This window comes from Panthera leo, chromosome A1 (genome assembly GCF_018350215.1).
Source record: "Panthera leo isolate Ple1 chromosome A1, P.leo_Ple1_pat1.1, whole genome shotgun sequence".
Classification (NCBI taxonomy): Eukaryota; Metazoa; Chordata; class Mammalia; order Carnivora; family Felidae; genus Panthera; species Panthera leo.
Window position 1 is genome coordinate 196,887,685 of NC_056679.1, and position 15,594 is coordinate 196,903,278.

Genomic DNA, 15,594 nt, shown 5'->3' on the forward strand with positions numbered 1-15,594 from the left:
GAGACTCGGGTTCCCTGGGGCATAGGGATTGGGCGGGGAGACTCCTCATCCGGGTGGGACAGGCTGTTCTCCTACTGGAGCATCAGACACACAGAGATCCTCAGTAAGTGCCGGTTAGTTTTATACGGATGTTGCTTTTTCCTAACTTTCTGGGCTTCAGTATTCTCGTCTGTGAAACAAGCAGATGGGATTTTGGATCTTCAGGGTCTTTCCCAGTGTTACCATTCTGCAGCTTAGGAACTTGGCCTTGGGAGCCTGGGCTGGCAGCTGGCCCTTTTTAGTCCCCTGGTTTAAAGGCAGCAGCAGGGAGCTCAGGACCTTTGGAGGTCCCAGGAGAGAGCTGGGTCTACACTGTGCCCAGGAACCTCCTTTGGTTTGAGTCTATGTGTGACTCATATTTTACACTGTCTGGTAAGAACCCCCCACTCCATGAGCATAGGGGCCTTATCTGCATATCCAGCACTCAGCACGGTGTCCAGTGCAAAAGAGTGCAGGGCTGGATGCATGAATGCATGCATGCACGCATGCACAGAGGCCTCTAGGGGGAGCCCAAGGTTTGCCCCAGCTCCGGTTGCTCCTTCAAAGGTGTGTCAAGCGGGGTAGGGGGGTGCCTGGGTGGCTCAGTCGGTTAAACCTCCCACCTTCGCTCGGGTCATGATCTCGCGGTCCCTGAGTTCAAGCCCTGCATCGGGCTGTGTGCCCACCACTCAGAGAGCCTGGAGCCTGTTTTGGATTTTGTGTCCCCCTCTCTCTCTGACCCTCCCCCGTTCATGCTCTGTCTCAAAAATAAATAAACGTTAAAAAAATTTTTTTAAAAATGGTGCATTGGGAGCAAGGCATTCCTCTTGCCCCTCCCATTCTTTAGCCACCCCCAGCTCTATCCTCCACCATCTCCCATACCCTCAAGTGTTCAAGTTTTGCTTAGGTCACCCGCTGTAGGGATGGAGACCCTGCAAAGAGTTTTAAATGTCCACCACACTGCCCCAGGACTACTGAGTATGAGTGTGGCCTCCTTCCTGCTCTGTTTGGCAAATTATAGGGCTGTCTCTGCAAATGCTCTCTCTTCTCCCAGAGGGCTGTGGGCCCTTGGGGGCTTCTGTCCTGGTCTGAGAAGGCTGGGGTGGGCCCTGGGGCCAAGGCTTCCTGCTGGAACTTATGATCCCGTCTCCTATCTTCAGGAATCTCTGGCTTTTCCTTGCAGGCGGAGAGGTGGTGAGATCCAGTTCTCAGGTTTGGACTTGGGGAAGCAGGCCAGCTGTCAGCATGGGCACTTTGGCCTGCCTTGGTTCTGAGCTGTTCAGGCCTGTCTACCCAGATAAAGGAAGTTTCTGAAGAACCAGCCAAAGTCCCAGCTGAGGACTGGGGATCAGATGTAATTGTCCTCGTTTGCCTCTTCTGTGCGCACCTCCTTAGGGATGCAAGGGAGGGATGGTTACCAGGGACAAGGTTGAAACTGGCCTTGGTCCAATACCAATGATCATCAGTTACAATAGGACAGCCCGTGACATCTTCATTCCAAACACAGACCATGAAAGGATGTCATTACATATTGATTCCACTGGCCCTGAGAAGAGGGGGAGGGCACAGCCCCACGCTGCACGTGGTTGACAGAGTGCCTCTCTCTAACCCCCTTTCCGCATCTCCTAACTTGTAGTCTGGATAAGGCTGCTCCAGGGGAGGGACCTGACTCTTCTAAGCCAATCAGCTTCGTCTCATCCCCTGTGTCCCTATTACTGGTCTAGCAGCTGAGTCTTAAACCAATTAGCACGCGGAATTTGCTCGGTCACAGAGAATTGGTTCAGCAGGGGCCCACTGCCCAGCTGGCCCAGAGCCGACTGTTCACAGTCGTGCGAGACCGCTGGCCCTGGGCGCTCTTGGCAGCCATCCTTGACCAGGAGAGAAAAAACGGCGCTGGCACAGCACAGAGCTGGTGCCTGCCCTGTGCCCTGTGCCTGGACTCTCATAACCAATAAAACCTCTTTTTATTGCCGAAGCCACTTTAAGATTGGTTTTCTACTACTTCAACCAGAGGTAGAACATTCTTACCGATGCGCCAGCTTCATAATTCTTATAATAACCGACAGGTCCGTGCTACGTGCACTTTAAAGGCACCGTCTTCTTCACTCACACAACCATCACCTCAGCACAGCAAAAACAACTTCAAAGCCAATTTGGGCCTCCATCTACTTGAAGGATATTTTTGGACCACCCTCCACCACCTAGGAACCGGTATTCTTGCAAGAAAGGTCCACTGTATCACTCTTCGACCCTTGCATAATGGACACAATGGCCAACTCTTCCAGGTGCCGAGGGAAAGCTTTTCTCTTCCTATGGCCTGGTAGATTTCCCTTTTCCCACTGGATGTCAGGAAGCTCACAGCTATCCCAACAGCTCCACTGAGGTCACCATCTCTTCCTTAGGTCCTACCACAGTCACGTCTCCCGACATGCAGTGTTGTTGAGAGGCTTGGCTGGTGTCTAGTAAGTTCTCAGCTAAGCACCTCACATCTAGCAAGTGCACAGTACAGAGGAAGCTTTGATCATGTCTGATGTTTTCTGATCTTCCCTTCTACTTTATTTGTAACCGTCTGGTACCTGTATTTCATTGTAGGTATTGCCTCACACACATTTTGGGAGTAGGCAATGAAAAACAATAAAGAAATCTGGTTCATAGTTCTTTCCCCGTATTTCCTCCCAATGATCCCCGTATTCTAGTTAGAAAACCCAATCAGAAGCAGCTGGAGAGGGTGGATTTTTATTTCTTCTTAAAAAAAATAAATAAAATGAATACACGGGCTGGAATTTCCTTCCCTTCTCTCATTCTCCCCCTTAAAAAGAAGCAAACACTGTGAGAATCCTTAAGATAGAGAGGCAGAGAGCGGGCCACCTGGACCCACGCCGGAAGGAGAAGCAGCTTGACACACGAGGGGCCGGAGCGAGGCCTGGCGGGGGAGCGCAGCCTGCCCGACCGTGGCCGCTAGCGGGGGTGATCTATCGTCGGCGGGGATGGACCTTCCGGGATCTCCCCAGAGCCCTCACAGCTCAGTCTTCACCTTGTGCATCAGATCCTTCTGGTCAATCTTGTCTAGGTCCTGGTACCAGCGGTTGTAGGCCAGCAGGGCCACGTTCTTGGCAGCCACGGCCATCACCTCCACGGAGCTGGCCGCCCACTCCAGGGCATTGAGGTGGAAGAGCTGGTCGTGGAGGGCGAAGCGCGGGAGGCCGGTGTGGGAGCCGTACAGGGGGTGGGCCTGCCACTCAGCCGTCTGCACCGAGTAATAGGAGCGGAAGAGGGTCTTCAGCTGGGACCGGAGGAGGGGTTTGGGGGACTGCACTCGCCAAACGGCTGCCTCCTGCGGCTGCTTCCGTCGGAAGTTGGCCGAGATGTTGACGGGACAGATGTTGTCCAGGGCACAGAAGAAGTTGGGGAAATCCGTGGTGAGGATGCTGGCAAAGGGGAAAAGCTTAGGGTCGGGGAAACCAAAGTAGGAAGAGTTGAGGTAGCCATGGACCAAGGAGACGACGGTGGGCTGGAAAGGGCCCTGGACGGCATCAATGGGCGGGTCGAAGCCTTCGAAGCTGATGGTGCTGCTGCTGTTGTCCAGGTGCAGGGGGGTGGCGATGACCACTATGTCATAGAAGTCAGAGCCATTGCCCACCTCGTTCTCATACTCTACGTAGTACAAGGGTTTCCCTTCTGGAAGGAGAGAGAATAGAGCACAAAAGTCGATTTATTTCTCGGTTTCTACCCACTGATCTCCCCCTGGGGCCTAGTGCTGAGGGGATGAGACTCCCGTGCACCTGGGCTGTCCAGATGGTGGGTCCTGGGCTTTCCATGCCGGTGTGGCTGCAGGGTGAGCACTGGACTGGGAGTCAGGAGACCTGAGCTTTGGCTCTAGCTCTGCTGTGGACTAGCTGGAGGAACCTGGGCAAGGCTGTGGCTCGAAGTCCTCCGTGGTCAAACGAACTGGGCTAGATGAAGGCAAGTCTCAGCTTTCTGGCTCTGACATCTGACTCAGGACGACAGTGCCCTCTGGCATCACTCGGCAGTGCCAGGGCTTTCCACGGGTTTGTTGGAACCGCTCCCCCGCAGATCAAAGACCAGGGCTTAGGGGCAGAGTGGTGGAGGTGAGCACGGGTCTAGGAATGGAGTGGCCACACCCCGTGCTCTGCTCACTCACCTGTCTGTTGCAGGGTCACAGTGGTCACTGTGGCATGGATCACATTGGCCTTGGTGAGCTTCAGCAGACCGGAACAAACCAGCTTGTTGCCTCCCTCCACAGACCACAGGCTGCCCTGGGCCCCAGCGAGCGACATGGCTCCTAGGCAAAGCGGGGGAGGGCGGCCAGTGGGTTCTCAGAACCACTGGGCTGTGTGGCTGAAGAGTCCAGCACCATCCTGCCCGCCGAGCCCTCCCTCTCAGGCCCGACTTCCCCAACACGGACAATGAGAGGCAACACACACCCACAAATACAACAAACTTTACAATGCTATGAAGTCAAAATATGCTCAGGACAAGAGCCAGCTATAAAAGACCACAGATTGTAAAATTCTGTTTACACAGATCGCCCAGAAGGGGCAAATCCACAGAAACGCAGAGTGGATTTGTGGTTGCCCAGGGTTAGACGGCAGGGGGTTACTGGAGAAGTGATGGCCACGGTTATGGGATTTTCTGGAGGCCACGAGAATATTCCAAAATTGACTGGGATGATGGCTACACCACTCAAAACCATTGAATTGTTCACTTTAAATAGGTGGATTGGGGGCACCCGGCTGGTTCAGTCGGTGACTGAACTCTTGATCTCGGGGTTGTGAGTTCGAGCCCCACGTGGGGTGTAGCGATTACTTAAAAATAAAACCTTAAAAAAAAAATAAAGGGGCGAATTGTGTGGTATATGAATTGTATCTAGAAGGATACACACAAGTACTGGAAGAGGGAGCAGGACAGCCTCGCTGAGGGGACACTTGGCAGGACCTGAAGGCTGGGAGGGAGGTAACCATGCCAACAGCCAGAGGAACAGCAGCCGGGCGTGGGAGGTACTTGCTAAATACAAACCTTTTCATTCATTTAGCCAACAAAAATGGGCTGAGTGCCTCCAATGGTCCAGGCCCTTTTCTAAGTGTTTGGGATACCCAGTAAACAAAGGAGACAGAGCTTCCCGCCCCTGGGAAGCCTACCTCTTAATGGGGAGAGATGAAAGGAGTAGATTAAATAGGCGGCTAGAAGCTGATGGCCACAGGGTAGGGGGACTGGCCCTGCTGCGGGCAGGAGTGGGGTGGCAGGGTAGCTTCCATGAAAAGGAACGTCTGCACAAAGACGTGGTGGGGAGCAAGAATTTACCAGAGAAGAATGTTCCAGGTGGAGGGAGGGCCACCCAAAAGCCCCAAGACAGGGGTGTGTCTGGAACGCTGGAGGCATGAAAAGGAAGCCGGAGTGGTTGGAGCAGGGATGAATGAGCAGGTAGGTGGTGGGGCCCAGGCCAGGCGGTGCTTTGAAGGCCACTGGAAGGGCTCTGGGTTTTACTTGAAGGCAAGCGGGAGCCCTTAACAGAGTTTTACACATAGGCCTGACATGATATGTCTTTTGTTTTAAAAGGATCCTGCAGCTGATGTATCGAGAAGAGCCCGCAGGGGGAAGGGGGCAGGAGGGCAGGGAGAGGGACCTGGCGGGAGACCTGTAGTAATCCAGGTCAGGGAGGAAATGGCGGTGGGAAGCAGCCAGACCCTGGATATATGCGGAAGGCAAAGCAGATGAGATTTCTTGACATACCATGTGGTGGATATGAGAGAAAGAACGAGTCAAGGTTTTGGCTGGAGCCACACAGAGGAGCTACTACCAACCAAGCTGGGAAGACCGCAGGGGAGGCGGGTTTGAGGGGAAGGGTCAGGCATTCAGGTCTGGCCACACTGAGTGCCCGCCAGGCCTCCCAGTGGAGGCACCTGGTGAATGTGCAGTCCTGGAGGGAGGTCTGGGCTGGAGGTCATGCTCGGGAGCCAGCGGGTGGAAGTGTGAGTGGTCGAGAAGAGGACCATGAACCTGAACCTTCCATGTCAGCAGCCTAGGAGGAGGGATGGACCCAGCCTGCGCAGGGCACGTCGTGCACATGCCGCCTGGCCCCAGTAACGAGCTGGGGAGAGGAGACGCGCTGACGGAGGAATACCCGGGGGCTCCGAGGCCCCAGTGGGGCAGTTCCTGAAACTCAGTGGTCGAAACACACTGGACCTTAGATCTCAGCTTTCCTTTCATCATCTGAGAAGTGGGGTGAACACTATCTCCTGCCAGCCTGGAGGACTGATGGCCAGAATCAAATAGGGTTGAGGCAATAAGGTGCTTAGGCAACCAGGCCTGGTAAAAGTGAGGTTATTACGGGGAGCCCAGCCCCTTCCGGGCGCTGTGGGCCCGGGGAAGGGCAGGAGGCAGGCCGAGGGCCAGAGGCTCACCGGCAAAGGCAGGCATCGCCGCGGACTGGCCGTAGCTGGCCCGCAGGACTGCAGAGACGACGTCGTCGATGAAGCGCTGAGTGACGCCCACCTGGAGCAGGGACTCGGCCACGGAGCGCTGGGTCATGTTGACGAAGGCAGACTCGCCCAGCGAGTAGAGCAGCTCCTCCACGCCTGAGAAGGCGTAACCATGGGCCTGGTACTTATAGATCCTGGAAGACACGCATTGGAGCCCTTGTGCCGAAAGGCCTTCTGGCTGACCGCCCACTGCTGGCTCACTGCACCCGAGAGCCCCAGCAGGGACCTGCCCTTCCTCTCTGTGTAGGGGGGAGAGAAGGCTGATTACTCGGCCCGTTTGCTGACTCTGAGGGTCCTTTCCCAGCCGCAGTGACAGTGCAGAGGGTGGGGCGGATACCCTGGAATCCCACTAGACCGGGCTTCACATCACGGCTCTGCTAAATGACGACTCCGGCACCCCTGTGAGGGCACAGCCCACTTCTCACTTGGGGGGCGACTGCCGGGCAGTGTGGGCCACAGCCCGCCCCCACAGACGCTGCCCCGTCTGCAGTGGCTTTGGCTCTGCGCTGGCTTCTGGGGCCACACTGGACCCGATGGCGCCTGTCTCACGCCAACGTGCTCTGTGCTAGCCCAGACTGGCCTCCCGTCCGGCTCCATCCAACAGGCTCTCACGTAGCCCCGAGCTCCCGTCTCGTCCCTCCACATCTCCCCCCCTCCCGGTCTCAGGGACTAGCGGTTGCTGGGACTCATCTGCTGGTACTGGTCCTCGAAACGCTGCCTCTGCCTGGGCTGCTTTGTAACCGTGTTGACTCTGATCATCAATGGGACGTCCAGACAGAGTTCCTCTCCCGCGAAAGAAAAAACTCAGCGTTGTCAGTTTGGGTAAAATTGACAGGGGAGAGAAACAGAAGAAATAAGAGGGGTAAGGACATAACCTTTGGGGGACACCTGGAAAATATAAGAAGTGCCATGAAGGGCGTAGCTGAGGAGGTGGGGAAAGTGGAGGAGGCCAGGGGGCCACCTTGAATGACCACATCTGGGCGAGGAGGTGGGGAGGACATACAGGGGAGAGCTGGGGTGCCAACTGCCAAGTGGGTGAACTGTGGGAAGTGGACAGAGTGACACTGGACCACTTGTCCTCATTATCTGAAGGGGCCGGGGAGGAGACTGGGACCCAGGGAGGAGGGAAGTGGTGAAAAAGGGAGGCTGTTCTAGATGGGGAAACTGGGGGACAGCAGGGCTTGTAACTGGGTGGCCCACAGGCTGCGTGAGGCCTATACATGCTTCATTTCGCTTATTTATAAGATGAATTGGTTGCATGTATTGAAAAACCAGATTTCACACATAACTCTGGGTTTCTAGCTTCTTCCAAAAAACTGGAAGATCTCGCCACATGAGGTCAGCATTGCCACGTGGCCACAGCTGGCTGCCCCCTTCGGTGGGGCCTTGCTCCTCAGGGCACCTGCTCCCTCCTCTTCTCTGCCCCCTCTCTATTGCACTCATTCACATCCCTGGTGCGCCCCCTGCAGGTGGCTGTATTTGCAACCCAGGCTCTTAGTTCATCATCAGTTCAGCGGAGGGAAGGGACACCAGAGACCCATCCCTGCACTGTGCGGGGCTCTCACACGCGCGCAAGGAAGTCCCTTTTCCTTCTCGACAATTTACAGTCCAGCTGGGTCCCTCCCCGTCTCTCTTCCTCCCTCCCTCCAGAAGGCCTTGCCTGCAGCCTGCCCTGCCGTACCTCATGAACTTCTCCATGACCTCCTCCACCCACATCTGCAGCCTCAGGAAGCTGATGCCGTAGTGCCACCAGAGGCGGAAGAGGTTCAGCAGGTACCAGTCCGTCTCTTCCAGCACGAAGTGCTCCCCGCTGAAGATGGCGCTCCTGCCCACCACCTCTCGCCGGTGCCTCAGCCCTGAGGGAGACAGGGAGGAGCCCCTCAGGTCCCTCTCACGGGGCCCCCAAGGAGATCTAGCGGTGCCTGAAGCAAAACGCAGGGTCCTCCTGAAGGATGCAAACGGACGGGCTCCGTTAAAGGGAATACGAATGCTACAGTTTGTTCATCTCTGCTGCTTGTTTAACAGTGAACGAGAGGCGCCTGGGTGGCTCAGTCGGTTAAGCGTCTGACTTCGGCTCAGGTCACGATCTCGCGGTCCGTGAGTTCGAGCCCCTGTCTGAGTGCTGACAGCTCAGAGCCTGGAGCCCGCTTCGGATTCTGTGTCTCCCTCTCTCTCTGCCCCTCCCCCGTTTGTGCTCTGTCTCTCTCTGTCTCAAAAATAAATAAACATTAAAAAATAAATAAATAAAACAGTAAATGAATGCACTGGGCTGGCTAGTCAATAAAGACGTGACAATGTAAATAATATGCCAGTTCAGTTTTTTTTTTTTTCCCCCACAGGGATCTACTCAGTCATGAGGGAGGGAAATTCAGATGTCATCCCGGAATGTCCAGGGGCTGGACAGCTGCAGGGCTTGCTCTCGGACGGTGGCCTTGGACACCAAGACCGCCCGGAAGGACTCACGGCTCTTTGCAAGCTTCCACATGCTACAGCTCACAGAGCCCTGAGACTTAAGCATCTCACTTTATCCTCTCTCAGCCTGGGAAGAGGCAGAACAGGTGACAGCATCCCAGTTAAAGATGCAGAAACCGAGGCTTAGAGGTTATAGACCTGCCCCAAGCCACAGGTTTTTGTACATTTCCCTCCTACTCCTGTCCCCGAGCCACTAAGTTCCCCCATCCCAAGGGCAACATTCCTTCAGCATCCTCCCAGAGATATTTTCTGCAAACGCTCATACGTGTATATATCTAGGGGGTTCTTCCTCCTCCCCCCCCCCCCCCCTCCACACACTGCTCTGCACCATCCTGACGTACTGTGTCTTGTAGACTGTTCTATACTTGGGCATAAAGGACTTCCTCAATCTGCCTGCTGAACAGTCTGCTGGCTACTTAATATTTACTCTCAGACCCCAGTGGGTGGGCACGTGGGATATTTTCAACCTTTTGCTACTACAAACAACACTGTAATGAATAACCCTGTGTGCATGCCATTTAGCACATCTTCAAGTATACCTGCAGGATCCCTTCTGGGAAGCCGAGTTTGTGCGTCCAACAGTGTATGTCTTTGTGGCTTTGCTACATGCTGCTGGGGTTGAATCCAGCTCTCTTACTCATTAGCTGCGGGGCCCCAGCCAAGGTGTAGACACCCTCTGAGCCTCCGTTTCCTCAGGAGATACAACCCCGGTCTTGCAGGAGGGAGGACTGGAGGTGAGGTAATGCCTACACACCGCCTAGAAGGATGTTGGGTACCTGGCAAGCACACAGCATGTGGAAGCCATTATGTCATTATGTCATGTCATGTGGAAGCCATAAGTCATTATGGCTATTGAGAGGCAGCAAATTGAAAGGGAAGGAAACTGGCCTGGGAGTCCAACCTGTGCTCTAATCCGGGCTCTGCAACTAACTCACGGCGTAACCTCAGGCAAGTGCCTTCCCCTCCCTGGTCTCAGCTGCTCCATCTGTAAAATGAGGAGACTGGGCTACGTGACCTTCCGGCCTTGACCTTTGGGGCAATCTGGAAAGAGCCCAAAGGCTGCTGCCAGCCTCGGGCGCTGTGTGCTGGAGCCCCGGGACGGTGCACTCACCCAGCTGCTTGACGAAGTCCTGCATGTGCAGGCTCAGGGAGTGGAAGGAGGCGGCCCCGCTCTCATAGTGCTGCTTGTTGACTGAGATGGTGGCCAGGCGGCCGCCCACGGTCCCCTTCTCGAACACGTCGATCTGCACCCGGGGGCCGAAGTGCTGCTGGAGGAAATGGGCCACGGCAGAGCCCCCGATCCCGGCCCCCACCACGGCTGTCAGCAGGCCCGGGAGACAGATGAGGGGAGAGACAGAGAGCAAGGCCGTGAGGATACAGGTGCCACCCTCGCGGCCTCCTGGGTGGTGGCTCCCAGGCCCTTGCGTTTCATCGGCTTATGCCATCTCAAAAAGGAAATCTGCAGGCTAGTGTTTAGTAAAGCTATCAAAAAAGAGCAAAGGACAACCTGAAAACTGTCACCTAGTAACCCTCTTTTTGTCATGAAAGGGACACCTTGGCAGCACAAAGAGCAGGAAAGAAATCTCAAAATTCTGGAGGATCATTTAAAGAGAATACATTTAATCTTACACAAACTCGTTATATTGTCCCCGTTTTTATTTCACTATGAATTGGTGAAAACTTGGGTCACTGACAGGTACTGTTAGGTTAGAACAGTGTTTGGAAACTCAACCCAGGGGTCGGCAAACTACAGCCCATGGGCCAAATCCAGGCCCATGCCTGTTTTTGCAAATAAAGTTTTATCAGAACACAGCCACACTCTCTGTAGTGGGTCTATGGCTGCTTTCATGCTATGGTGGCAGGCCTAAACTATTTATTCTCTGGCCCTTTCCTGAAGACGTCAGCCAACGACTGGTCTAATGCAACCTACCACCTGGCACTTAAATCTCTTTTACATCTGTGTTTGCCAAGACTGGAATACACCCTGTGACGGGTTGCTCACTACCATGCCGGGCACTGTATACCGGTCTGGAGTCTTGCTCCAAAGTTTCGGCTCTGGGGTCTTTCTGGATCTTATCGTGTGCTGTCTTTCCTATGCCTCCTGCCTTCCTGCTATTTCTAAACTTGGTTCATATGCCATGAGTGTTCTCATCCGAGTCACTGATAAAAACGTTTCACTGGCAACGTGGGCTCTGAGGTGCTCCTAGGAACCACGGTCCAGGCAGATCCTAATCTCGATGCTAATACTGAATAGCACGGTGCAAAGCCAGCAGAGCAGCTGTGAGGCTATGGCACTGGATAGCCACACTACCCACAATGTTTGCCCACCACGTATCTGAGACACAGGTTCCCTCTCATCTGACAGTTGTGGAACTCGGTCCAAAAACAAAGTGAGACAAATCTGGTGTGATCTGTCCTCACTAGACCCGTGTTGGACCCATGACGGACCACCAGCTCCTGTCAAGAAGGCAAAACTACAGGGTTCTTTATGATCTGGCCTCCACGGCCTTACTCCCCGCCCCACCGCCCAACACTCCACCTTCTTGTCTGCCTTGACTTGCCTGTCTCACACTTGTGCCTTTGCCTGCGCTGCTCAGGAAAGCTGTCACCTTTCACCTCGCTGCTTCTGTGGCCCCCGCCTGTAATTGTAGCTTGGCTTGCCGGGCTCACCGCAGACAAGTCAGGTGTCACTCCCACATATCCCTGCAGCACACGTTCCTACCCTGGGGCTCGCCCTTGCACATTATCCTCCACTCTCCTCGTTTAAGGACCGGGCGCGGCTCACTATGCCCCCAGATCCTGGCAGGCGGTAAAGCTAAGGATTTGCTGCATCTTGAAAATAACAAACCACTTCCTCCTTTCCAGTATTGACAAAGCCATTTTCAAGAATGCCCTTAACCTTTACAAAGCGGTGTGCTCCCTTCCCCTCCATTTGCGACGGAGTCCCAGATTACCCATTTTTCAGAGGAACTACTCTCACGAGGCCTGGAAGCCGCCCATAGGGCTATAGGGAAGCAGAAGAGCTCACCCCATCGAGAACCAGCTCATCCAACCCCCACAACCTGACGCCCACTCTCTAGTCCATGATAAGATGTGCTGGGGCACAAGCGAATCAAGCAAGGCTTTTGTCCTCCTGAGCTCATGCAGGGAGTGGGCAGACAGACTCATGGACAATGAGCTAGGACAACGTGTGACCAAGTGAAGCAACAGGGTTCCAGGGAATCCTGAAGAGGAAGCAGTGAATTCTGCCTGAGGATATGGAGACCAGGCTCCATAGGGGAAATAACGTTTGGACAGTCGTTTGCCAGGCAGCAGAAACACTCTCCACAGTGACATGGGCATGTGGAACTGGGCGGGGGGGGGGTCGGGGGTGAGGCGTTTAAAAGGTCCAAAGCCACACTGAGGTATTCAGATTTGACCTCCCAGCAGTCCGAGGGTGAAGCCCTCCTCACAGGAAGTTTCCTCATTCTCATGTGTAGAGTCCAAATCACCAAGGGCGAAGTCAAGCTTTTGTCAGACAGCTAAGCACAGTCAAAAAAGCTATGGGGCATCTTGGCATTGCCCAGCGTCCTGCCCTGGGTGACCTCTGGGGCCAGGTGGGCAGGGCCAGCTGGAAAGACTCAGCGAACTCTGCTGCCCACTTTTGAGAGATGGGGGAGGGCCCCGCACCTCCAGAGACGGCCTGCCTGACTTCCCCATCTTTCGAAGCCTGGCTCAAAATCCACCTCTAGCTCTCAGGATTTCTCTCTCCCCTCTAGCTCTCAGGATTTCTCTCTCCCCAGAAAGCCCTAAACTCTCAGTCCTGGCAGGCTTGTCTGTCTTACCTCTTCATGGCCTGAGCCGTGGTTTTGTAATCCAAAGGAGCCTTAGCCCTGTCCTGGCCCAGTAAGTCTGTGGTGCTCCCGCGGGACATGCTTCCCTGCCAACAAGGGTACAGAGAGGGCAGCTTCATGGAGTAGGGCTCTGTCCCCCCGCACCCCCCCCAGAAGCCTAGCATCTCTGCCCGTGGGAATTTTATATGTGAGGGAGCTTGAACATCTTTGGGAGTCATATAGAGTTAAAGTGACAACTGTGACGAGAAATAAACTGCAAACAAATAGGGAACTCGAGCCAGTGATATGCACGATGGGAGTATTTAGCATGGTGCCCCGATGTCCGCGATTTATTTTGAAATGCATCAAGATGTAGGACCCGTTAACGGGTGGGTGATAATTAGGTAATGATGCAAGTACGGTAGCAGTTTGCTACTGGCAGAATCTCGGTGGCGAGCACAGAGATGATCACTGTATATCCAGTTATTTCAACTTTGCCCGTGTTGGAAATTTTTCAAAATGAAACACTGTAATAAAAACCAAGATGACTGCTGTTAAAAGTTCTTCCCTGTCGTCCAACAAATCTATCTCCACTAGATCTACCACGGGCTCGGTCTCCTAGTCTCCCTGAGGTTTTGGCTTAGATGTTACTCCTAGGAAGCCTCCAGAGGCCTCCCAGAGGCCTGAAGGGGTGGGTGGAAATGCTCTCCCTATCAGGGTACCTTCTCGGCCTTACCACCGACTTCCCTGTATTGCGCCGTCTCTCCTCCAGACAGGAGCTACGGAGCACTGTGCCTGCTACACTGACGGCCCTCAATAAGCCTTCATTCATGAATGACATCACCCAGACCGAGTCCTCTCTGTCATCCATCGGGGCACCTGGCAAAGAGCCAGGTCCACCGTAGATGCTTAATGTCCGTGGACCTTCTGGTGAGATCTGTGGCCAGTCCTGCCCCGAGCCTCTTTTCCAGCCCCAGGCAGGCGTCGCCACATGCCCACGCCACCCGGGATCAGCACCTTGCCCGCCGGTCCCCTTCCTCGCCCACTCTCAGTCCCTCGCCTCTTCCCCAGCCAGCTCCTCTCCGGAAGACCCCTCCCTCGCCCAGTTTCCCTCCCCTTCCCCCACCCGGCAGCTCCCCGCTGCGATCCCTTTTCCCTCGCAGCCCTCCCCCGCGCAGCCCCCCACCCTGTCCTTCCCGCACCGATTTTGCTGGGCCGGGCATCTCCGCCTGTGGCGGCGGCGGCCAGGAGCGCGGCCAGCGCGGCGAGAAGCCGGGCAGCGCGGGCCATGGCGGGCGGAGATCCGGGCTGCACGCCGGGGTTCGGTCGCTCGCGGGTTGGCGCTGGGCTCGCCGCCCCGCCCCGGCGCCCCACTGGCTGTTCCGCCTTCAGCCCGCCGGTCACAGCCTCTCATTGGGCGAGCGGCCGTCTTTCTCCAGCAAGAGGCCCTCATTAGCTGTATCCCTCTCGGGCAGGCTCTGTCATTAGCAGCTTCCCCGTCCCGCCTCCTCGATGCGGCTTCCTCATTGGCTGGCTCGTCCTGCCCACGCGCAGGTGTGCGCGCTTCGACCATACAGCATCAGGACCAGGGCCCCACTGCGGGGGACCCTGATGGGAGGGAGACCCGAAGCTCTGACCGCCTCGGTTCAAGCCCAGCCGCTGCGAGTTACTAGCTCTCTAATGTGCCTTCTCTGTGTCTCATTCGGTTTCCCTGCTCTGCCTTTCTAAGTGGTTGTGACAATCACGTGAGATAAGGGACGTGATCCCGCTCGGCAGTGTCTGCAAGTGCAGCAAATTGCTGACCAGGCGTGCAGCCATGGTGGCCAGGCGCTACCCGCTGCATGCGTGGAAACGAGCCAGATGCTTTCGAGACTGCTGTTACCGACGTGTATTTGCAGTTTCTACATACAGTTTGTATCTCTGCCTTCTACTTAAACAAAGGCGCGGGGGCGCCTGGGTGGTTCGTTCTGTTGAGCGACCGACTTCAGCTCAAGTCATGATCTCCTGGCTCCTGAGTTAAGACCCCTGTTGGGCCCAGTGCAGACAGCTCAGAGCCTGGAATCTGCTTTGGATTCTGTGACCACCCCCCCCCCCCCGCCCCTCCCCTGTTAATGCTCTGTCTCTGTCTCTCTCTCAAAAAAGAAATATTTTAAAAAGTTAAAAAAAAAAAAAAAAAAAAAAAGGGAAAGATTTCATCCAGTCTCTTCTCAGGGGGAGGAAAGGTAGTAAGGAAGGATAAGCTCCCATTTTCACCCTCTAAGAAAACAAGAGCAGCGCAGCGTGGTTAGTACTTTTCACCGTGAAGGGCAGATTCCTCTAGCAGAAAATAAAGTTGGGAATGAGTTTCATGATAAATAAGGAAAACCCATATTTATCCAGTCAGATTATGGCTAAAAGAAGAAACAAAGGATTCAGAGAATAGTAAAAGAGCATATGGCTGGGATTCTAAGTCGGCTTTGTGAGTCTCAACAAGGCCAAACTGGATTACTAGTCAAGTGGTAGATGAACAAACATGCGTTTCTCATAATCTTAAAAAAAAAAAATCTTTTTGGCAATGCTATTTCAGAAAGGAAAACTTTTTTTTAAGTTTATTGATTTCTGAGAGAGAGAGCGAGCGTGATCGAGGGAGATGCAGAGGGAGACAGAATCCCAAGCAGCAATGCAGTGCTTGAATTCACGGAATGGTGAGATCATGACCTGAGCTGAAACCAAGTTGGATGCTTAACCTACTGAGCCCCCCAGGTGTCCCCCCTGCCCAATGCAAAACTTTTTAAGTTCATTCCCAGTGACTC

The 15,594-nt window shown here is 54.6% G+C and overlaps 1 protein-coding gene across 1 annotated transcript; it reads right to left on the reverse strand.

The window, feature by feature from the left end:
- Positions 1 to 959: 959 nt before the first annotated feature.
- PCYOX1L (prenylcysteine oxidase 1 like) lies at positions 960 to 14,151 on the reverse strand. Its single transcript, XM_042949571.1, has 6 exons — positions 14,005 to 14,151; positions 10,102 to 10,308; positions 8,200 to 8,374; positions 6,441 to 6,652; positions 4,181 to 4,321; positions 960 to 3,696 (listed from the first exon to the last, which is right to left on the reverse strand). Exons 1-6 carry the CDS (start codon positions 14,090 to 14,092, stop codon positions 3,035 to 3,037), a joined length of 1,485 nt encoding a protein of 494 aa, XP_042805505.1. The 5' UTR covers positions 14,093 to 14,151; the 3' UTR covers positions 960 to 3,034.
- Between the last annotated feature and the right edge of the window lie 1,443 nt (positions 14,152 to 15,594).